Below are 23,762 nucleotides of genomic sequence, written 5' to 3'. Positions count from 1 at the left end.
TTGCCTGAAGTTTCTGGCTTTTCAAGTCCTGAAAAGAAATACATGAAAAACAAATATGAATCTTTTACATTAAATTTATATTAGAGGAGATAATAGTGCCAGATTTCCAATAATGTAGATGCAAAAATATACACAAATCAGGATTTTAATGAAAGCTGCCTTTGGTTTTTCTTTATGTTTTTAAAAAATGGATATCAGAGGATATAGAAGGATCAGACATCTTTTCTTTATGGTAACCTGTTCTTCAAATTTTCACCTAGTGTGTATACAAATTTTATCTCAGTTTCTTCGTCTATAAATCAGAGCAATAGGCATTTATTCAATAAATATTTGTTGAGTGCCTTCTATGTTCCAGTCACTGTTCTTGGTGTTGGGCAGACATCACTGAACACAACAGACAAAAATTTCTGTCCTTGTGGAGTTTATGTTGTAGCAGGGAAGACAGACAATAAAAAAATAACCATAATAATTAAGCAGTTATGTTTATTAGAAGCTGATATGCTATGGGGAAAAAAAAATAAAAATAATTTTTTTTTTGATATGTTATGGGAAAAAAAAAGTAGAGGAGGATAAGAGGGTTGGAACTTTTATGGGGCAGGTCACAGGTGTTATTTTTGTTTCTTCCTCAAATATTTTATTACTAAAGATTTCAAACATACAGGAAACTTAAAAGAATGGTATGGTGAACACCTACACACCCTTAATATAGATTCCATAATTTTTGACATTTTGCTGTATGTGCTTTATTACATATCTATTGATCTATTCATTAATTGATTTATGTTATTTTTGAAGCTCTTGAAGGTAATTTGTAAATACAAGGACACTTAACATACCCCTGAAAGTTCAGCATGCATATCATTAATTGTTTTTATGTTTTTATGTGAAATTTATATGTATGGAAATGCACACATCTTAAGTGTTCTATTCCATAAATTTTAGAAAATGCAAACTCCTGTGTAACTTAATCCCCCCCGAAAAGAAAAAAACAAACAAAAAAAAATGCAAACTCCCATGTAACCTAATCCCCGCCCAAAAGAAAATAAATAAATAAATAGGTAAAACTGCATCAAATAAAAAACAGTTGTCATTGAGTCAGTTCTGACTCATGGTGACTCCATGTGTGTCAGAGTGGAACTGTGTTACATAGACTTTTTCAATGGCTGATTTTTCAAAAGTATATTGACAGGCTTTTCTTCTATGGCGTCTCTGGGTGGACTTGAACCTCCGACTTTTTGGTTAGCAGCCAAGCATGTTAACCATCTGCACTACCCAGGACATGTAACCTTAAGCCCCTATTGAAATATACAACATTTTCATCAACTGAGTTTCCTCCTGCCCCTTTCCAGTCAACCCCTGCCCCTACCTTTTACCCCTCACCCTCAGGCAACCACTGGTCTGATCTTTTTCATACGTGTGTTGGCCATTTGAATTTCTTCCTTTGTAAAGTGCCTGTTTAAATATTTAGATCATTTCTAAAAATTGGATTATTTATCTTTTGATGGTTGAATTTTGAGAGTATTTTATATATTCTAAGTTTTTTTTAAGTACCTTTGTCAAATGCATGTTTTGAGAATATTTTCTCCCAGTCTTTGGCTTGCCTATTGATTTTCTTAATGGCATTTTTTGATGAGCAGAAGATTTCAGTTTTTCTGATTTTTGTCTCATTTCTTTTCCTTCTCTTATTGCACTGGCTAGCATTGCCAATAAAACATTGAATAGAAGTGATGGGAGCAGACACCCTTGTCTTCTTCCTGATGTTTGGGGCAAAGAGCTCAATGTGATGCTGGATAAAGGGTTTTTTTTTGTAAAAGTCTTTCTCAGATTGAAGGCTTCAAACTTTTCTTTTCCTTTGGAAAGCTGCAGCTGCCATCTCTGTTCACTTCTCTTAACCTTAGATGGATTGCTTGGAAATTTCCTCCTGTATGTGTAATTCAGGGGTCAGCCATAGATTTGGGTGGCATTTATATATATATTTTTGGGCCTCCCATTCTTTGTGTCTTTCTCCTTTCCTGGAGAAAACCAAAACAAACAAACAAAAACAAAACATCAGTTGCCATCAAGTAGACGTCAACTCATGGTAAGCCCATGTGTATCATAGTGGAACTGTGCTCCCCCAGAGAGTTTTCAGTGGCTGTGATCTCTTGGAAGTAGATCATCAGTCCTTGCTTCTGAGGTTCCTCTGGGTGGATTTGAACCACAAACCTTTTGGCTAGTAGCCGAGCACTTAACTCTTTGTGCCACTCAGGGACACCTCTTTTCTTGGATATACCCCCTCAATTCCCAGCTGCTGTAATAGCCCCAAACTTTGCCCTTTGAATCCTTAAGCCAGTAAGACTGCAGATTTCAATCTGAATTCTAGCTGTCCATGACTAGAATAGTCTCCAAAATAGGAAATGAGTCCAATGTCATTGCTTTCTTTCAGATGTCCACTCCTCTCCAAATTCTGCCTGCTTTTGATGACTCTTCAGTGTTTTCAGGTAGTTGTTTTGTGTGTGTGTGTATAATTTTTCATTGGTTACAGTTGTTTTCTGTGAGAAGTTTGGTCCAATATGACCTACCTCACCATTACCAGAAGTGGAACTTAAATTTTTAAATAGTGTGGTCAGAATAGCCCTTACTGAGAATGCGACATTTAAGCAAAGATTTGAAATAAGGAAGGGATTTAGCCAAAGTGACTTTGTTTTTGGAAAAGTCTGCCAGGCAGACAGAAGAGCTGAAGCCAAGGCAGGGCGTGCTTGATATGTTTGAGGAACAGGAAGAAGACCAATGTGAGCTCAAGAGAGTGAGAGAAAGGGAGAGTAATCAGTGATGAGATCAGAGAGATAACTAAAGTTCTGGAGCAGTGCAAATCATGTCAGGCCTTGTTTGCCATTGAAGGGAATGAGGAGCATTGCAGGGTTTTGAGACAAGAGTGATACGATCAGGTATACATTTTAAAAGCATAACTTTTGTTGCAGTTTTATGAATAGATTTTATGGGTGCAAACATAGAAGCAGGGAACTAATTAGGAGGTTGTTGCAAAAATTCAGGGGAGAGATAATGGCCACTCAAACTAGAATAGTATCCGTAGACATGGTGAGATGCTAGATACATTATGAAGGTGGAACTAAAGGATTTTCCAATGCTGAGTGTGCGAGAAAGAGAGGAGTTCAGGATGACTGCAAGTTTTTTTGGCCTAAGTAACACAGAGGGATGAATTGCCATTAACTGAAATGGAGAAAACTGTGGGTGAATCAGTTTAATAAGGCAATGTCTGTGTCCCAAAAGGCTCACACTCATAAGAGAGACATATAATTAAGTAGCTAATGTAACTGACTAACCGAATACTGAGTTATTTTTATAGTAGTTCTAGCAGAGTTCTAAGGGAAAGAGAAGTGGAAAAAGTATCATTTCAGATTGAGGTGGCAACTGATCAATCTATTGAAAAACGAATAGGATGCGGGCAGATAGAATGGGGAGGAAGGAGATTATTAATGGAAAAATCATGAGTAATAGCACAGAAATGCAAAGGTTAATGCTAAGGGCTTGGAGAATGGGAGACAGTCCTGGGTGACTAGGGTGAGGCATATGTGATGATGATGGTTGGAAGAGGGATAGAGCCTTGGAAGAGAAGAAGGGACAATAGGAAAAAGATATAATTAGGCTAAAGTAAGACCTTTTTTTTTTTTTTAAGACCTTACTTGTTATGCTCATGAGCTTATAATATTCTATAGGTATGGGGGAGATGAAGGGAGTACTTTTAAACAGTGATGTTATAAAAATCCTCAGGTGGAAGATAAGCCAGTAATTTGCTTGTTATTGTTGTTGATGTTATTTTTTTTTCTGTTCATTGTCCAAAGTTAATTAAACATATAAATAAATTACAAAATGTATCTTCAGTATATATTGCATATATATGTAGTTGAGTATATGTAGCAGTTCTACAATGTGGTCCTTCAAGGCATTCTCTGAGCTGTTCTATTGTGGTATTATGTTCTTAATTTGATGAGTTTTTTTTTTTTTTTGCATGATTTAATAGCATCTCATAATCTGAAATAGAGAGAAAAGCAAACAAAGTGAATAATGCGAGTTTCCTCATTCATTTGGGTAGTATATTAAGCTGTTAGCTGCTTGCCAAAGAACCATATGAATCAAAAATGTTTTTTAACCATTATGAGAAAATTGATGCTATTGAGTCTCATGATTATTTTTTCTCTTCAAGTTGCCCCACAGGTGAAACTTCTGGAGACTTTTAGTTACAGCCAGTCAAAAGCATGAAATGTATTTATTTATCTTCCTTCTATAACAATAGGCCTTTTTGATTATAAAGTGTTTGATGCTATAATTTTTTTTTTTTTTTTTAGACGCGTGTTATTTAATCTAGGAATAGTGTAGTATCTGGAACATTAGAAGAAACAGTAAATTCCTTGAGATTTTTTGGGGCTATTAAGTGTCTTGATTAAAAGAAATATAGGAAGAAAGTGGGAGCCTCTCCAATTTTAAATTTTGAATGGTATTTGTCTTAGTCATCTAGTGCTGCTGTAGCAGAAATACCACAAGTGGATGGCTTTAACAAAGAGAAGTTTATTCTCTTACAGTCCGGTAGGGTCCAAGTCCAAATCCAGGGTGCTGGCTCCAGGGGAAGGCTTTCTCTCTCTGTCAGCTCTGAAGGAAGGTCCTTGTCATGTATCAGTTTTTCCTTGGTCTGGGAGCATCTCAGCACAGTAACCTCAGGTCCAGAGGACGCACTCAGCTTCTGGCACTACCTTCTTGGTGGTATGAGGTTCCCATGTCTCTCTGCTCATTTCTGTCTTTTATATCTCAAAAGAGATCGGCCCAAGACACTACCTGATCTTTTAGACCTCATCAATATAACTGCTGCTAATCCATGTTATTACATCATAGTGATAGGATTTACAACAATAGGAAAATCACATCAGAAGATAAAATGGTAAACAATCATACAATCATACAAGGGAATCATGACCTAGCCAAGTTGACAGATATCTTTGGGGGACACAATTCAATCCATAACAGTATTTAAAATGATTACTATTTATTGTATTTCTATGTAATACAGAAGGAAAAAAATGGTTTTAGAGGGAAAGGTTTCTGTATGAGTGATGGATGACTAAAAAATGAATCATCATCATCCAGATTCCATGTTATTTTTTAAAAAATTAAATAACCACTATTCTTATCCTCAAGTAATAAACTGAATATGTAATTTCGTTTTAAGTTTTACTATAACACATGTAATGAGCTCCTAGCTTCAGGGAAAACATACGGAGGACTACTCTCCTAGAACATCATAGAATGAATGCAGCTGCTGACAGTGAAAAGCTGTTGAATAGAGAGACGTTCCAAAGACCGTGTTTCTATTTGAATATGATTCAAATGACTACTTTTACATTTCAGGGACTTTGGTAATCTACTGATGGTAAACTGGACCTATTCAAAATAGAGTGGCAGCAGTGTCACTTTTGAAAAGTAAAAGTTCTAAGGTACAAGGCATAGCTCCTTGAATGAAATTTTAACTTAGGCTGTGGTCATATTTTTCACAATTATGTCTAAGTGACATCTATTGTGTAATGGACAAAAGAACTTTTATGTAACAGATATACCTGTATTTCAATATATTAAACACATGGGTTAATTGTTGGATTAATGGTGACCTAAATTACTCTGCATGGAGTAGTAAGAGCCCATTTTATGTTTCTATACTTATTACTTTTCAAAATGAGATAATTGGCATCTCATATCTCATTTGATTAGTTCATTACTCAGGTTATATGCTTTTACTTCCATGTAGAAAACCACAATGGTGGTTTGGATTTCCATGTGCTAGTGCTTTAGGGAAAGAATATAGTTTTTGTTATGTCGTTTGAGAAGAAGTTCGGTACTAATGCTATTATGAATTTTTTTTAACACTAACAAAGCCATTTTAATTTTTAGTGCTTGAAGTATTTAATAGAAACCTATTAATAGAATGATTTGTATAGGAGAAAGGTAGAATTAAACCTTCTAACATATCGAGGCAAAGACATATCACTTGACTGTTCCCAGATCTCATTGGTATTTTTTATTTCACAAATATTTCCCTCTCATCAGGCCAGCCACTTCTGGCCCTGAAATACTCTTACAGCAGTTTGTTATAACTGTCAGCCAAGAGCAGAGTGGCTCACTATTTTGGTGACAGGAAAAAGAAAAGAGAAATGATTTTATTCCTTTCCTGGAGCTAAAACATAAGTGGTCTGGCTGTAGGTCCTTGGATTTCATCTTCCAGGCTCCCAGATAAATAACAATTTTTTAAACTAGACCGATTTTTATTTGCTTTTCAGACCACGTGGATGAGCGAACAGTATGCAATGGAATTAGTCCTGAAAAAGATGTAGACGGATTTCACCTTATCAATATTGGAAGACTGTGCCTTGATCAGCATTCTCTCATCCCTGCCACTGCCAGTGCTGTTTGGGAAATAATCAAAAGAACAGGTTGGTAACTCGGGGTCTACAGGGACTGAATAATAAATGTTGAACTATTTGTGCATTGCCTTGATGGAACCACCTCAGTCCTATCGAGTGACATAAAATGATAAGCCATAAAACTTAAGAGTATAGAAAGATATAAAGTTATGGAAGTCAAAGAGTAATTCAAAATAAAATCAAATGAGGAAAATGTGCCAAGTTAGCACATGTAATGCCATCTTGCAGGGAGTGGCTTTTTGCAGAGTGAAGTTTCCAAATAGCAGGTGTGTCTCCTCACTTTTAAATTATAAATTTAGTGTGTTTTGATGAAAATCTTTCCAAAGTGTGTTTACTGCCATGAATTGAATTGTGTCACCCCAAAATATGTGTCAACTGGGTTGGGCCATGATTTCCAGTATTGTGTGTTTGTCCTCCATTTTGTGATGTTAAAGAGGACTAACCGGTGCCTGTCAGGACTAGGGTGGGATTATAACACCCTTACTAAGGTCACATCCCTGATGGAATGTAAAAGGAGTTTCCCTGGGGAGTGGCCTGCACCACCTTTTATCTTACAAGAGATAAAAGGAAAGGAAATCTAGAAGAGAGGGAGGACCTTGTACCATCAAGTAAGCAGTGCCAGGAACAAAACGTGTCCTTTGGACCTGAGGTTCCTGCCCTGAGGTGCTTCCAGACCAAGTGAAGACTGATGACAAGGACATTCCTCCAGAGCGGACAGAGAAAGCCATCCCCTGAAGCTGACACCCTGAATTTGGACTTGCAACCTACTAGACTGTGAGAGAATAACTTTCTCTTTGTTAAAGCCATCCACTTGTGATATTTCTGTGATAGCAGCACTAGATGACTAAGACAGTTACGTTTTTTCTTTATCATTAAAAATAAAATATGCTGAACATATATGAACAATCTTGAATGACTGAGGTTTTCCTTATAAACATTTGCTATTGAATAGTGCTAAATATGGCAGTGCTCTCCTGGACTCTGGAAGTATGTAGAAATGCTTACCTTTACATTAATTGACCTCATATTATCTTTTATATTGATGATTCTCCTGCCTCCATTGCTGCCACGTCCATTTCTGACAGCTATGTTCTCTTTCCTAATCTGCTGTTCCCCAAATAAGAGAAAAAATTTTCAAGAGAAAGCAGACCCTAGAATCATTCTTTTAGAATGTTAGCACTTGGCAAAACTTAGTTCTAAGTTTCTCATTTTACTTATGAAGAAACCTAAAAGAGGTAAAGTGTGTTAAATCACTAAGTTTATGCTTCATACTCTTCTAAACTCTTAAGCTTAGTGCTTGTTTCCTCTGGAGTAAAGTACATGAGCTTGAGAAAAACACTTTCCTCTCATTTCATTCTATCCCAGATTTGCTCAAAGTTTGATTGCCAGTTAAGCTTGACATTATTGTACTTTACTTATTTCAATTAGTAGTTAATATATTTTAAGCCTCTATACTTCTTCCAACTCTTCATGTGAATCTCAATGTTTGAAAGTATTTTAATGGCAGGTTGAAAATATTAGTGATTTTTCAATGAGGACATAATTAGAAAGGACATGACGAATTCAAAAAGCATTAAAAAGAAATTTATAATGCATGTCGGCGCATCAGAGGCCACAAAATAATCTAAATTAGTTAAAAGTTTTTAAATAATGTTTCGGTTAGCTGTTCAGATGTTTAATTTGCTTCTTGTTGATTCTGCACTCAAACCAAACTCTGTATTTTAAGGAATTGAAACATTTGGGAAAAATGTGGTTGTGGCTGGAAGATCTAAGAATGTAGGAATGCCCATTGCGATGCTTTTGCACACTGATGGAGACCATGAACGGCCAGGAGGTAGGTAGGACCTTAGAGATTCTGTACCTTCATGTAATTTTTTTTTTTTTTTACTTCTTAAAATTATCACTTAAAGACCTTTGAAAATGTAACTTAGCATATTTGTGGGTTTATGCAATTAAAAACCAGTAAACCAACAACAAAAAAACAATTGCCATTGAATCTACTCCAACACAGGGCAACCAAATGTGTGTCATTACTGTGCTCCCTAGAGTTTTCATTTGCTGATTTTTCAGAAATAGATCAGCAGATCTTTCTTCCAAGGTGCTTCTGGGTGGACTCAAATCTGCAGTCTTTTGATTATTTACCAAGCACTTTAACCATTTGCACTACCTACCTGACCAAATAAAACCAAATCCATTGCCACTGAGTCAATTCCGACTCATAGTGACCACATAGGGCAGAACAGAACTGCTCCCTAGGGTTTCCAAGGCTGTAATCTTTACTGAAGAGACTGCCATATCTTTCTCCCATGGAATGGCTGGTGAGTTCGAACTGCTGACCTTTGGTTAGCAACCAAGCACTTAACCACTGCGCTACCAGGGCTACTAGGGTCTCCTTTATGCAATTAAAGCTTCTCTTATTCCTCACTTAATGTTATGAATGAATAAAGGAATTACTGAAAATATGTGGCCCCTTTGTTCCTGTTTTTTTCTACTGGCTATATAATCTTTCTTTAAACCAGTAACAATATCAGTGCTAAGAAAAATGAAAAGCCACTCTTGTTAGTTGAGATGATTCCAACGCATAGCAATCCCATGTGTGCAGAGTCAAACTGTTCCATAGGGTTTTTGAGACTGTGATCTTTTGCCAGGCCAATCTTCCAAGATGGCTTTCAGTGGGTTTGAATTGCCAAGAGATGCATAAAAGTCACACGTCTTAGAAAATAAACAAACAAAACAAAAAACCTGTGTGAGATGGTAGGAGTAGTAACAGTAGCATCAGAACCTGTCTAACTTAGGGGGAGTAACAACCAGGATCAGCCCAAAGCTGATTCCTAAGAGGTAAAGGTCAGACATACTTCCACTCTCCAACCTCTGACAACAGCCATGAATTCCATGGCACTGTCTTCTCCTCTTCTGGGTTTGATAATCCATTGCAGTGGCCACAGAGAACTCACAGACCTACTTACAGTCAAGTGGTTTATTAAGGAAGCAACAAGGTACAACTTGGGATCACAGTCAGCGGCTACAACTCAGGATCACGATCAGGAAGCATGTAAGCAAAGTTTCCCTTCTTCAGTGCAGCTCCTCTTAGCCAGTCAGGCTTCCTCTCAGTCCCCTGAGGACAGGCTTCCTCTTGGCTTTGCCATCTCTTACCGCTGACTCTGCCTCGGGGCCTCTTCTGGGCCTGTCGCTGTCTACAGTGTTCATGTTACAGCTCTTTTAGGAGGTTCCTTGCCCTTTTTCTCTGCTTCTTCTCTCTTGCCTTTTGTCCTTCTGCTTCATCTTATTTCCTGTCTTCCTGCTTCCTTCTGTCTCTGAAACCTCTGTGGGGTTGACTGCTTATATCTACAAACTTCTCGTCAATTTCAAGGCATGGCCTTCCCACCAGGGCCAGGAACTGACCAATACCCTCTTGATAGGCCACAGACACTTCATTTGCATAGTAGGCCAGAGACACTTCATTTGCATAGTAGACTACAGACACTTCATTTGCAAAGTCTATGGTCACTTTACTTGCATAGTTTATTGAGTAATCCCTGCAAGGTACATACCAATCTTAGGTCAGGCTGCAGCCTAGGACCAGACAAAAAGTATCAAACTTCAAGCTGTTTACAGCTTACCCGGGAAATATCAATCAACATGGACAAAAGTAACAAAGCCCCTAGGGTAGAAAATTAAGGCAAGATAACTCCTCAGGGTTTAGGAAAAAAATCTCTCAAGCTGTTTTTCCAAAGAACGAAGGCAAAAGACCACATAAAAGAACTCATTTCGCCACGACTTGGAATGTTGGATCTAGAATTCCTAAAATATCTTGGTACTTTAGAAGTTGTTGCCAGATTAGGGTCCATGCCCTAGAGCAGCTGAGCCAATGAAATGTACTCTAAGTCAGAAAGAGAGAGAAAGTTTATTAGGAGGCGACACCAACGTGGAGTCTGGCAGCAATGCAGGCTGTCTTTATGGAGCCCCAAAAAGCAATTTCTACATCAAGAGTTTATATATCATTTTTGCAAGGAATACATAGCCCACAGATGGTCAGATAAGTATACATCACAAAACAACTACAAGAAACTCTTAATTGAACTAAAGATATGCATGTCGGACAACTGGACTCTAATCTTTACGTTTGTAACAGGCAAAAAAACTTATATAAAAACTTCTCAGCTAGTGGAACTGGCCTGCCAAGTTTACTCTGACTGAGATAAGGAGCAAGAAAGAAAGTTGCAGACCAAAAATGCCAGGCAGCCTTCCTAGCTGCCATCTTGCAGGCTGAAGGCCGTCTCCCAAGAGAACAAAGAAGAGGAGGGAGACCAAGGCCGCAAGAGCCAAGAAGGCCCTGCACCCATTTGGAAAGAGACTGGTGCAGCTGGTGTAATAAAAAAAATACATTGAAACTGAGAGTGTACAAAATACCAAGCAAAAAGACTTATAGGTTACTTAGAGTATCATTATGGTGTTAGTTATGTCAAACTCTCAATCGCCAGTTTTGAAAAGGAGAAAACATGTTGCGAGGTATCAGGGTCACAAAGTCATCTAGTTATTTCACTTTTTAGATAAGAAAGCTGAGGCTTAAAGTTGTTAACTGATTGTCCTAGGTTAGACAACTAGTGACTGAACTGGGGGAATAATGACCCCTAAGTCACTAAGAAAACCCAACAAAATGTGGTAGGCTTGAGTACATGTGGCCACCTTCTGCAGATATCTGTCATCTCGCCATCATTCCAGAACCCTGGATTTTTCAGTAGTCTAGACCCTCAGTGAGAAAGATTGACACAGTGGTTGCAACAATGGGCTCCAAGTTAACAACAATTGTGAGGATGGTGCTGGACTGGGCAGTGTTTTGCTCTGTTGTACATAGGGTCGCTATGAATCAGAACCAATTCGGTAGGCACCTAACAACAACAACAATAGCTGGATGCTGAGCAGCTCCCTGGGGAGGAAATGGACATGGGAAGGAAATCTGGCGAAGGGGTGATGGGGCATTTTTGTGGTTGCTTGAGCCAGTGCTGTGAGCAGTGGACACAAGTGTTACTTAACTCATCACTGTCTGCTGAATCCTGTATTTTGTTCCAGTATGGGTAAAAGACCAAGTTCATGTTCTTAATAAAAGTAATTATTGGTCTATGTGTGTGTCAGAGTCCTTTCACCCTTTACTACTCCTAGCTGTTGATTCAGGAGCCCTTGTGGTGCAGTGTTTAAGTACTCAGCTGGTGGCTGTTGGAACTCACCAGCAGCTCTGCAGGAGAAAGACCTGACGATTTGCTTCCAAAAAGATTACAGTGTAGGAAACCCTAGGGGGGCAGTATTACTCCATCATATAGGGTCAGTATGAGTCAGAATCGACTCCACGGCATCCAACAGTAATAACAACAACTCTCGTAATTGTTGATTCAGCAAGTTCTGCATTGATTTTTTAATTCCAGTGAGAGGGAGAACGCTTTTTGCTCTCTAATAATTACCCACAAGATATATACCTGTATGCCCATGTACACACACACACACATGCACACACACACGCACACCCACCCATAGAGCACCATGTATAGATTTCTTATCAGTATTAACCTTGGAGAACCACAATTTCCTGATCTCAAATTTTGAATGATAATACTTGCTTAAAGTATTATCTTGATTGATGTTGTTGTTGCTAGGTGCCATCGAGTTGGTTCTGACTCATAGCAACCCTATGTACAACAGGAGGAAACATCGCCCGATCCTGTGCCATCCTCACAATTGTTATTATTGATTGAGGTAATACATATGAAATAATTTTTAAAACCATAAACCCTATGGAAATATAAGTCCAATGGTAACTTTAATCACTTATCTAAAATGATGAACGATGACATTTTTAAACATTATTTCCCTTTCTGGGACACAGGACTTAAATACTTCGAGAAAGTACCATGCGTATGTTGATCATAGAAAAATGGGGTCTGTCTCAGTTATCTAGTGCTGCTATAATAGAAATGCCACAAGTCGCTGCCTTTAACAAAGAGAAATTTATTTTCTCACAGTCTAGTAGGCTACAAGTCCAAATTCAGGGCGTCAGCTCCAAGGAAAGGCTTTCTGTCTCTGTTGGCTCTGGAGGAAGGCCCTTGTCATCAATCTTCCCCTAATGGAAGAGCTTCTCAGATGCAGGGACTCCAGGTCCAAAGGACACATTCTGCTCCTGGTGCTGCTTTCTTGGTGGTATGAGGTCCCCATGCCTCTTTGCTTATTTCTCTCTGTTATATCTAAAAAGAGATTGACTCAAGACACAATCCAATCTTGTAAACTGAGTCCTAACCCATTAACATAACTGCCGCTAATTCCATCTCATCATAATAGATACAAGATTTACAACACACAGGAAAATTATATGAGGTGACAAAATGGTGGCAATCACACAATACTGGGAATCATGACCTAGCCAAATTGATATACATATTTTTGGGGGACACAATTCAATCCATGACAGAGCTTGACAGTGATTCTAGGTAACTTGAAAAAACTTTACTTTTGAAAAGCTCTTTGAAATGCCAAATATGGTGGTATGAGCACAGTTTTCATCTACAAAAGTGCATTCTTAATTTTACTATTTACTTCTAGCATAATTTAGTAGTACTTAACTGTTATCCCTTAGGGTATAGTCAAGATTGATTCATATTTGCTTCTATGTAATAATTTCTATTATAAGCATAGTAAATACAATGCAAACAAACAGAAATATTTACTTAGTTATGAAAAGAAGAAAAAATGCTGATTGGTTCTTGGTCAAAATTTTCTAACAAAAATAATACTATTTTGTTTTTTTATCTCATTAATAACATAATTAGTAGCATTATTTAACACCACAATTTGTGCAATACTTTCCCATAAACTATCTTATTTAAAAAAAAAAAAAAATTAGTTCTCAACAATTCTGACATATGTTAATATTATTCCCATTTTGCGGTGATAGAGATGAGCTTTGGAGACCAGAAGTGACTTGTTCAAAGCCCCACATCAGGGAACTGGTAGATCCAGACCTGGAAGCTGGGTGGCGTGTTTCGTTATAAGGATAGGCCTAGAGAGAGTCAGGCCACCTTCCACTGCCAAGCCCTGTGACCTTGGACAAGTCATTTAACCTGTGTTAGCCTCCATTTTTCTCACCTGTAAAACATAGGTAATAGTAATATCTTTTTTATAGGGTTATTGTAAACATTTAATGAGATAATGAATGTGAAGCATTGATTATAGGGCCTAATGGCACACAGTAAGTTAAGTCCTTGGCACATGTCAATTGTGGTTATTACTATTATTTCCATTATTATGCTTAAATTAGTAATCTGTAGTCATGATAACCATAAAGTTTAGAGTAACAAGATCTGAGGTTAATAATTCATTTTTGACCTTTATTTGAAATTTTATTTTCTTTTTCTGGTGGGCTTTGTATTTTCTTTTTGGGGTCAAATCTGGTCTTTTTTTGGTATTAATTTTAAATAAACTCAGATTTTACAGAAGTCTATAAAAGTATTGTATTAGAAATATGATATAATATTCTAAATAATACTTTACAATGTACTTTTTCTTGTAGGCATCAGTATGTTGTATGCTAATTTCTTGCTAAATTTTGGTTTTGGATTATTTGTATATAAAATATCTAAGTCTAAGAAAACTAGCAATTTTAAAAACAGACAATCCTGTGTCACAAAATATATTAACTTTAAAAAATATTTTACACTTTATTTTATAAAATGCTTTCACTTAGATGCAAAAAATTGAATAAAAGTCAAAATAATTATAATACTGGTTAACTACAAGTCAGGTAGTTAAACTTACCTTTAATATAACAATACCAAAGTGCCATTATAATTACAGTGTCTAAAAGGTAATAAATTATATTAAAAATTATATTGGAAGGTTTACAATATTATGTTTATTTTTAGAGATATCATTAGTGATTCATAAATGAGATAAACAGGGGTGGTGGTCAATCGCAGTCATATTTAATAGGAGCACAGTGACATATATTATTAATGTAATGAATTGTTGAGAGCCACTTACTGAAGATTTGGAGTCTGTGGGAAAATTAATATTCATAGTGTCCGTGTCTGCTAGAGCAGTAATTATATGCATTGCTAGCTAATGGTGACAATGAAGGAGGATTAACTTGGCAAATTCATATCTATAGAACTTGTTCTAATGACACTTGCGTTCAGCTCACACTGTGTATTTCTTTGACAGAAAAGATTCAGAGGTCTAATGATTCATTTTTATCTTAAAGCCAAAGATAATTGCACTAGGGTCACTATGAGTTGGAATCAACTGAATGGCAACAAGTTTGGGTTTTTGGTTTTTGTTCATGGCTAGCTTTTATTCTTGATATATAGGGCATGAATCCTAGCTGTTTTGTGAGAAAGAGCTTCTTTTAATTTCCCAAGGGCTTGAAATATTTAGAGGAGTAAGAATATGGTAAAGTATTAAGGTGAAGGAGTAGTGCTGATACTGAACACAGCTGGATACCACAAGATTATCTCCAGCACCGGAGATTGAGATCACAGGAGGCTTTATAGAGGAGGTGGCATTTAAACCACTCTGCAGTTTATAAAGAATAGGTGGGAGATGGTTCTTATCTCCCCAGAGCTTATAATCTTGATGGTCGTGGTGGAATACAGAGGGGACGTGATATGATTACACTATTTTATTATGACCATATAGGTAACTGTATATTCTCTTGACTTCTTCTTATGTGGAAACCTACCCAGTTTAACCTTTTTTAGAATGGAAACTGAACACCATTGGCTATTGCACAGTCTCTATTTTTAGCTTTACCACAAGCAAACAGTAGAGAAGTTCTCCAGTTTCTCTAAAACAGTTTTTTCCTTCAAGTTAACAAAGTGCCATAATGACCAGGGCATTGTGATTATTGTCACCAGAGAAATACAGAATCTGATTTTATTTCAAATTCTTTTAGAGTCACCTCCTCGTTACATATTTTTTATTGTTGTATAGGACATCTCTTCTAAATTTGTTGCCATTTAGTTGACTCAGGCTGCTGTAACAATATACCATAAGGAAAAAAAAAAAGTTGCCATCGAGTCGATTCTGACACACGGAGACCCCATGTGTGTCAGAGTAGAACTGTGCTCATCGGGTTCTCAGTGGCAGATTTTTTGAAAGTAGATCACCAGGTCTTTCTTCTGAGGTGCCTCTGGGTGGACTTGAACCTCTAGCCTTTCAGTTAGCAGCCAAGCACTTTAACCACTTGCACCACCCAGGGATTCTCTTCTAAATAAAACCCAAAAAGCCAAACCCATTGCCGTCGAGTTGATTCAGACTCATAGTGACCCTATAGGACAGAATAGAACTGCCCCATAGGGTTTCCGAGGAGCAGCTGGAGAACTTGAACAACCGACATTTTGTGTTAGCAGCCGTAGCTGTTAACCACTACACCACCAGGTCTCCAAATAGATCTCCCTAAATGGCCACAAAAGGAACCCTGGTGGTGACACAATGGTTAAGCACTCAGCTGCTAACTAAAAGATTGTTGGTTTGAATCCGCCCAGCCGCTCCTTGAGAGAAAGACCTGGCAATTGCTCCTTTAAAGATTCCTATGGAGCCTAGAAAATCCCATGGAGCAATTCTATTCTGTCGCATGGGCTCACTGTGGGTTGAAAATCAACTGAACGGTACCTAACAACAGCAACAACAACAAATGGCCATAGCATGGTGAAACATGCTCTTCCTTTAACCAAAAAAATGTAGTCTCACTGAATGGCATTGATGTTGGAACATTTTTAAAGGGCAGAAACCAGCTGATTTTTCTTAGGGCCTGGTGATGTTCTTGATTTCACTCAGCGAATATTCGTCTAGCACTTACTTTCTATGGAACACTGGGATACAGTGGTGAAGAAGACTTAGTACTCTCCCTCCAGAAGGTGACAATTTGGATCTTCAGGGTTCAGCTTTGGCAATGAGTCTTCTCAACCATGTCTCTGGATTGGCATTCAGCTTTCACACTCAAGCTCTCCTGCTGTTGCAATGTTTTGTATCTCAGGTATTTTATAGTCTGTGTTGTTTAGATGCTTAGAACTTCACCTGTGAATTTCATTCATGCTAAAGTGGCCTAATACTTCATTCTGTTTTTGTTAAGTAATGCTACCTGTATCTTAATGTTAAAAAAAGGAAAAAAATATTGTGGGCAGGTGGTGCAATTGGTTAAGTGCTTGACTACTAACCAAAAAGTTTGTGGTTCAAACCCACCCATAGGCACCTCAGAAGAAAGACCTGGTAATCTGCTTCTGAAAGGTCACAGCCTTGAAATCCCTGTGGAGCTTAGTTCTACTCTGATACACATGTAGTCATCGTGAGTCAGAACTGACTCAGTGGTAGCAGGTTGGTTGGTAAACCTCAAACCATTTCAAAGCTGCTAAAAAATGAATTTGAGAGGGTGATTTGAGTATAAGAACACAATGGTGCCCTGCCCTCGAGTTATCCGGGCACCCAATGGAAAACCACAAGGGTTTTTTGCCAGCCATTTGAATGTCTTTTCTTTGTGAGAATTGACTCCAGTTGTGAACATGAGTATTTTTGTCAGCCTAGGAACATTATCTTCTACCTACAGGTTGCTATGAGTTGGAATTGACTCGATGGCACTGGGTTTTTTTACAGAAGCCACCTTCTGGTCTTCAGGTAGTAACACAGTAGTAGATGTTTGAAGCAGTGCAATGTGATGTGAGTGGTATGTGTGACTAAGCTTAGCCCAGTGCCAGGTTGGCTCAGGCTCTCTGAGGTTTCAAAGAGAAGAGCCAAACAGGAACGCCTAGGAATGCAGGAGTCACGCAAAGTGGTCACACCACTAAGACAGAGACACAGCCTAGATCGCCACCTTCTCGGGAGCAGAGTGGGACGTTCACTGATTCTGTGGAAGGAACCATTGTCAAACTGGGGCAGGGATAATAGCAGGCATTTAGTCTCTACTCCTCCTGTCCCACTACCCAGGTTAGAGGTATTCATGGCAAGAGATTAGGGATATTATGTTTTGGGGTGCCTCTATGTCAGAATTGACTTGATGGCAACGGGTTTGGTTCTGGATTTCTATGTTATACTTTACTGAATTACAACTTTCATTTTGGGTAGTGAGGTTTGTAAACTGAAGAATAGGAGCACTGTTTTATTTCCAGAGTTTCCTAAATTCAGCTAGCTAGTATTTTTTTTTTTTTTTTTTTTTAGTATCTAGAAAGCACTGTACTTGGAAAATGCCATTGATTTTCACATCATAACTGGAGTATTACACCATAGAAAATAGTATTCATATTATTTTAAAATGTATAAAAACCAAAAACCAAACTCATTGTCAAGTTGATTCCAACTCATAGTGACTCTTTAAATGTATAGTGGAGTCCAAATCTTTCCTTCTGCTTTTTGCTTTCTCTCTTCCCCCGGGACCTGAGCATGCAGGGTATTTATTTTATCACCAACATAAGGATCTCTTTTCTAATGTTCAGATGCCTGATTGTTCAAGGTATTACTCATAAAGCTATTGAGTTTGGTCCAGCCTAACATTTCAGCTATCCCACTGGTCACTTTCTCCCTGGTACCTTATGTTGAAGCTACATAGAACTTTGGGGCCATTGGTGGTTCAGTGGTAGAATTCTCTCCTTCCGTAAGGGTGACCAGGGTTCAATTCTCAGCCAATGCACCTCATACGCAGCTACCATTTGTCTGTAACAGGAGGCCAGAGTGTTGCTATGATGCTTGTGATCATTAAGGATGTTTGTCAACTTGGCTGGGTCATGATTCTCAGTGGTTTGGCAGTTATGATGTAGTTTGGCAGTTATATGATAATGTGATCACTTTCATGATGAGATTTGATGTAATGTGATCACCTCCATGATGAGATCTGCTGTGAGTAGCCGGTTAGTTGAAAGGAAGTTTCCTTGAGTGTGTGGCCTGCCTCGGATATAAGTGAACATTCTGGTGAAAAACAAGGCTGCAGAAATTGACAGAATACCAATTGAAACGTTTTAACAAACAGATGCAATGCTGGAAAAACTTATTAGTCTACGCCAAGAAATTTGGAGGAGAGCTACCTGGCCAACCGACTAGAAGAGATCCGTATTTATGCCAATTCCAAAGAAAGGCGATCCAACAGAATGTGGAAATTATTGAACAATATTATTAATATAACACACGTAAAATTTTGCTGAAGATAATTCAAAAGCGATTACCACAGTACATCAACAGGAAACTGCCAGAAATTCAAGCCTGATTCAGAAGAGGATGTGGAATGAGGAATATCATTACTGATGTCAGGTGGATCTTGGCTGAAAGCAGAGAATGCCAGCAAGATGTTGTCTTAGTCATTTAGTGCTGCTATAACGGAGATACGACATGTGGATGGCTTTAACAAAGAGAAATTTATTTCTTCACAGTAGAGTAAGCTAAAAGTCCAAATTCAGCGTGTCAGCTCCAGGGAAAGGCTTTTTTCTCTCTGTCGGCCTTCTCATCAATCTTCCCCCAGACTAGGAACTTCCTTGCACAGGAACCCCAGGTCCAAAGGACATGCTCTGCTCCTGGCACTGCTTTCTTGGTGGTATGAGGTCTCCCTGTCTCTCTGCTTGCTTCTTTCTTTTATATTTCAAGAGATTGCCTCAAGACACAATCCAGTCTCGTAGGTTGAGTCTTGCCTCACTAACACAACTGCCACCCATCCTCCTTCATTAACATCTTAGGGGCAGGATTTACAACATACAGAAAAATCACACAATACTGGAATCATGGCCCAGCCCAATTGATACACACATTTTGGGGGGGACATAATTCAATCCATGGTAGATGTTTACCTGTGTTTTATTGACCATGCAAATGCATTCAGCTGTGTGGATCATAACAAATTATGGATAACATTGCAAAGAACGGGAATTCTAGGACACTTAATTGTGCTCATGTGGAACCTGTACATAGACCAAGAGGCAGTCATTCGAATAGAACAAGGAGATACTGCGTGTTTAAAATCAGAAAAGGTGTGCATCAGGGTTGTATCCTTTCACCATATATATTCAGTCTGTATGCTGAGCATATAGTTTGAGGAGCTGGACTATATGAAGAACATAGCGTCAGAATTGGAGGAAGACTCATTAGCAACCTGTGGTACGCAGATGACACACCCTCGCTGCTGAAAGCTGTTGTAGGGGAAAAAGACCCCAGACTCAAATTTAATGAAATGGGATTTTTGTTAAGCCAAACCAAAGACAAAGATGGTCATTGCGATGAGGGGTCTGTCTGTGTGCACCAGGCACAAGAGACTAGCAGCATCCACTGAATTACAGTCAGGGAGTATCTAATATACTGTTACAGAAGGAAGTAAAGGTACATCATTGTCAAAAGCAGGATAACAAAATAGGACCTTAATAATGATTGGTTACAGACCTTTTGTTTACTGTTTACCTATTTAGTGACATTACATTGATTGGTGTCTTACAGTTTTGTTTTAATGCTCCTTGGGAACAAACCACAGAGATGAGCTGTTTGTGTTAAGGCTTCTTTGGAAACAAGCTAACAAAATCTGATTGGTGCTTGGTGATATGAAACGCTTGATTGATTAGTTACCACTTAATGACCATAAGAATTCACAGAGTGGTCACAGGACATTTTCCTCTGGAAATGTAGAAGTTACGTAAGAGCCCTTGGCTTTGTTACAAGGAAAAACCACATTCTCTTAACAGACAGAAATGCCCTAACCAGTTTAGCTTTCTGGTTCTACAAGTTTTCTACACAGAATGAATTTCAAGCCTGTACCCCATTTCAGCTTGTCTTACTCAAATCAGATACCTCATAATAATTGTTGGGGTCCCCATATCAAAGTGAAGAGGGCTTGAAGCTCTTACTGATTAAGATCAAAGACTTCAGTATGGATTATACCTCAACAGAAAGAAAATAAAAATCCTCACAACTGGACCAATAAGCAACATCATGATAAACGGAGAAAAGATTGAAATTGTCAAGGATTTCATTTTACTGGTATCCACAATCAACACCCATGAAAACAGCCATCAAAAAATCAAAAGACGCATTGCACTGGGCAAATCTGCAAAAGATCTTTTTAAAGTGTTAAAAAGCAAAGATGTCATTTCAAGGACTAAGGTGCACCTGACCCAGGCCATGGTGTTTTCAATTGCCTCATATGCATGTGAAAGCTGGGCAATGAATAAGGAAGACAAGAAGAATTGATGTATTTGCATTATGGTGATGGCTAAGAATATTAAATATTCCATGGGCTGCCAAAAGAACAAACAGTTCTGTCTTGGAAGAAGTACAACCAGAATGCTTCTTAGATGTGAGAATGGTGAAACTTTGCCTCATATACTTCGAACATGTTATCATGAGGGATCAGTCCCTGCAGAAGGACATCATGCTTGTTAAACAGAGGGTCAGTGAAGAAGAGGAAGACCCTAAACGAGGTGGATTGATGCAGTGGCCCAGCAATGGGTTCAAGTCTAACAGCAATTATGAGGGATGGCACAGGACTGGGCAGTGTTTCATTCTGTTGTACGTAGGGTTGCTATGAGTCAGAACCAACTTGATGGCACCTAACAACAACAACATGATGTGTTTGCTCCAAAACGAAGTTAGGGTGGCCCAAAGACAGTACAAATGAGATATATCTAAGAAAGGAAAGGGGAAGGGCTAGAGGGAAAAAGGAGCCAAAGATAAGGCTACTACTAAAAATAGTCATATTATTAAATCTTCACAGATCTATTTCCACTGTCAAGCACAGAGCTTTGTATATACTGGTGCTGGCTATATGTTTGGTGAGTTTATTTGAGTCCAAACTATACTAGGTGTGGTTGGGTCACCAATTTCATCCTGAGACCTTTTTAGCAGGAAAAAAAGAAAAGACTAAATTCCCAAATGAGTGTGTCCCCAGGTGGTGCAAGCAGTTAACACATGGGGCTGCTAACAGAAAGTTTAGTAGTTGGAGTCTACACAGAGGTGCCACTGAAGAAAGGCCTGACAATCTACTTCTGAAAAACAGCCATTGAAAACTCTCTGGTGCACAGTTCTGCTCTGGCACATTTGGGGTCGCCATGAGTTGAATCTACTAGATGGCAACTGGTTTTACCCAATTAAGTATTTTTGAGATTAAAAATAAGCTGAGAAGCTGGACTATATGAAGAACTCAGGATCAGGATTGAAGGAAAACTTATTCACAACCTATAATATGCAGATGACACAACCTTGCTTGCTGAAGGTGAAGAGGACTTGAAGCACTTACTGATGAAGATCAAAGACTACAGCCTTCAGTATGGATTACACTTCAACATAAAGAAAACAAAAATACTCACAACTGCATCAATAGGCAACATCATGATAAAGGGAGAAAATATTAAAGTTGTCAAGGATTTCATTTTACTTGGTTCCAAAATTAACATCCATGGAAGCAGCAGTCAAGAAATCAAAAGATGCGTTGCATTGGGCAAATTTCCTGTGGATGACCTCTTTCAAGTATTAAATAGCAAAGATGCCACTTTAAGGACTAAGGTATGCCTGGCCTAAGCCATGGTGTTTTCGGTCACCTTATATGCATGCAAAAGCTGGGCAATGAATAACGGAGTCTGAAGAAAAACTGATGCCTTTGAATTATGGTGTAGGCAAAGAATATTGAACATACCATGGACTGCCAAAAGAATGAAGAAATCTGCCTTGGAGAAGTACAGCCAGAATTCTCCTTAGAAGCAAGGATTGTGAGACTACATCTCACATACTTTGGACATGTTATCAGGCGGGATCCCTCCCTAGAGAAGGACATCATGCTTGGTAAAGTAGTTGTTGTTGTTAGGTGCCAGTCCAGTCGATTCCAACTCATAGCAACCCTATGTACAATAGAATGAAACACTGCCAGTCTTGCACCATCCTCAAAATCATTGCTATGTTTGAGCCCATTGTTGAAGCCACTGTGTCAATACATCTCATTGAGGGTTTTCCTCTTTTTTGCTGACCCTCTACTTTACCAAGCATGCTCATATACTACCTCCTCAATTTTTTCTTTAGTTCTTTCAGCTTGAGAAATGCCAAGTGTGTTCTTCCCTTTTGGTTTTTTTGGTTTTCTATCCCTAAGACTTTGCACATTTCAGTATAATACTTTACTTTGTCGTTTTGAGCCTCCCTTTGAAATCTTCTGTTCAGCTCCTTTACTTCATCATTTCTTTCTTTCACTTTAGTTACTCTATGTTTCAGAGTCTGTTCTGAAATCTGTTTTTTTTTTTTTTTTTTTCCTCCTTTCCTATCTTTTTAATGACCTCTTGCTGCCTTTGTGGATGATATCCTTGATGCCATTCCACAACTCATCTTCTGTCATTAGTGTTTAATGCATGAAATCTATTCTTGAGATGGTTTCTAAATACAGGTGGGATATACTCAAGGCCAGAGAAAAAGAGGAAGACCCTCAATGAGATGGATTGACACAGTGGCTGCAATAATGGACTCAAGCATAACAAAGATCATGAGGATAGGGCAGGACCTGGAGTGTTGCATTCTGTTGAATAGGGTCATCATTATGAGTCAGAACTGACTTGACAGCACCTAACAACAGTAACACCAAGAGTAAAAATAAACACATGCTTGGAATAAATAAAACATTTTCTGATATTAAACTGGAAAGTAATTTATCCCGAGGATCCTTATAAGCAGGAAATTGTAACAGACTGAGTAATTTTTTTAACGTGCTTTTAAGTTAACAAAATGTTCACATTTTATAGGGCTATTTCTTTTATCCTTTAAATATAGATTAAAGCTTCTACTGGCATGCATTTCTCTTACTTTACTAGACATTTCTTCTCATTCTCTTTTTCTGAGTCTTCTTCTTCTTCTCAGCTTTGAAACCCGTGGTCCTGAAGCCTGGCTGCCCACTTTAATCATCTGAGGGCTTTTAAAAATATAACTGTCTCAACCCAATCCAGACTAATTAAATGAGAATCTTTAGGAGTTGGACCTGAGCATCAGTATTTTTAAGAAAGCTCCATAGAAGATTGCAATCAGTCAGGGTTGAGAATGACTTCTCAAAACATTGGAATGATCCCTGGCTTAACTTTTTTTTTCCATATCCTAGGCCATCCCTTCTGGCCCCGTAGCCTTAAATACCACCTGCACCTCCCCTATGCACTAGACCCATATAACCCACTGTCTACTTGACATCTCCATTTGGGTTGACAGTAGCCATTGAAAACTTACCATGTCTAAAACTTCACTCTCCATAGGCTTCCCACCTTGGTAAGTGACATCACCAGTTCACGCAGTTGCTCAGGTCATCCTTGACTTCTCTCTTTCTCTTAC

At 38.3% G+C, this 23,762-nt stretch overlaps 1 protein-coding gene across 16 annotated transcripts in view; it reads left to right on the top strand.

The window, feature by feature from the left end:
* The window catches only part of MTHFD2L (methylenetetrahydrofolate dehydrogenase (NADP+ dependent) 2 like), a 230,645-nt gene that overhangs the window by 51,654 nt on the left and 155,229 nt on the right, over window positions 1-23,762 (top strand). For all 16 annotated transcript variants that reach the window (XR_010322077.1, XR_010322075.1, XR_010322081.1 and 13 more), the window contains 2 exons: window positions 6,324-6,476; window positions 8,194-8,301. Coding sequence is in view for 7 of the 16 variants with exons in the window: in XM_064285700.1 (XP_064141770.1) it covers window positions 6,324-6,476; window positions 8,194-8,301 (261 nt within the window). In the remaining 9 variants the exon portion in view is untranslated. The remainder of the gene's footprint in view (window positions 1-6,323; window positions 6,477-8,193; window positions 8,302-23,762) is intronic.

This window comes from Loxodonta africana, chromosome 5, assembly GCF_030014295.1.
Source record: "Loxodonta africana isolate mLoxAfr1 chromosome 5, mLoxAfr1.hap2, whole genome shotgun sequence".
In the NCBI taxonomy this organism is placed as follows: Eukaryota; Metazoa; Chordata; class Mammalia; order Proboscidea; family Elephantidae; genus Loxodonta; species Loxodonta africana.
Note: the sequence above shows the minus strand (reverse complement) of the source record. Positions and strands in the feature narration are given on the sequence as shown.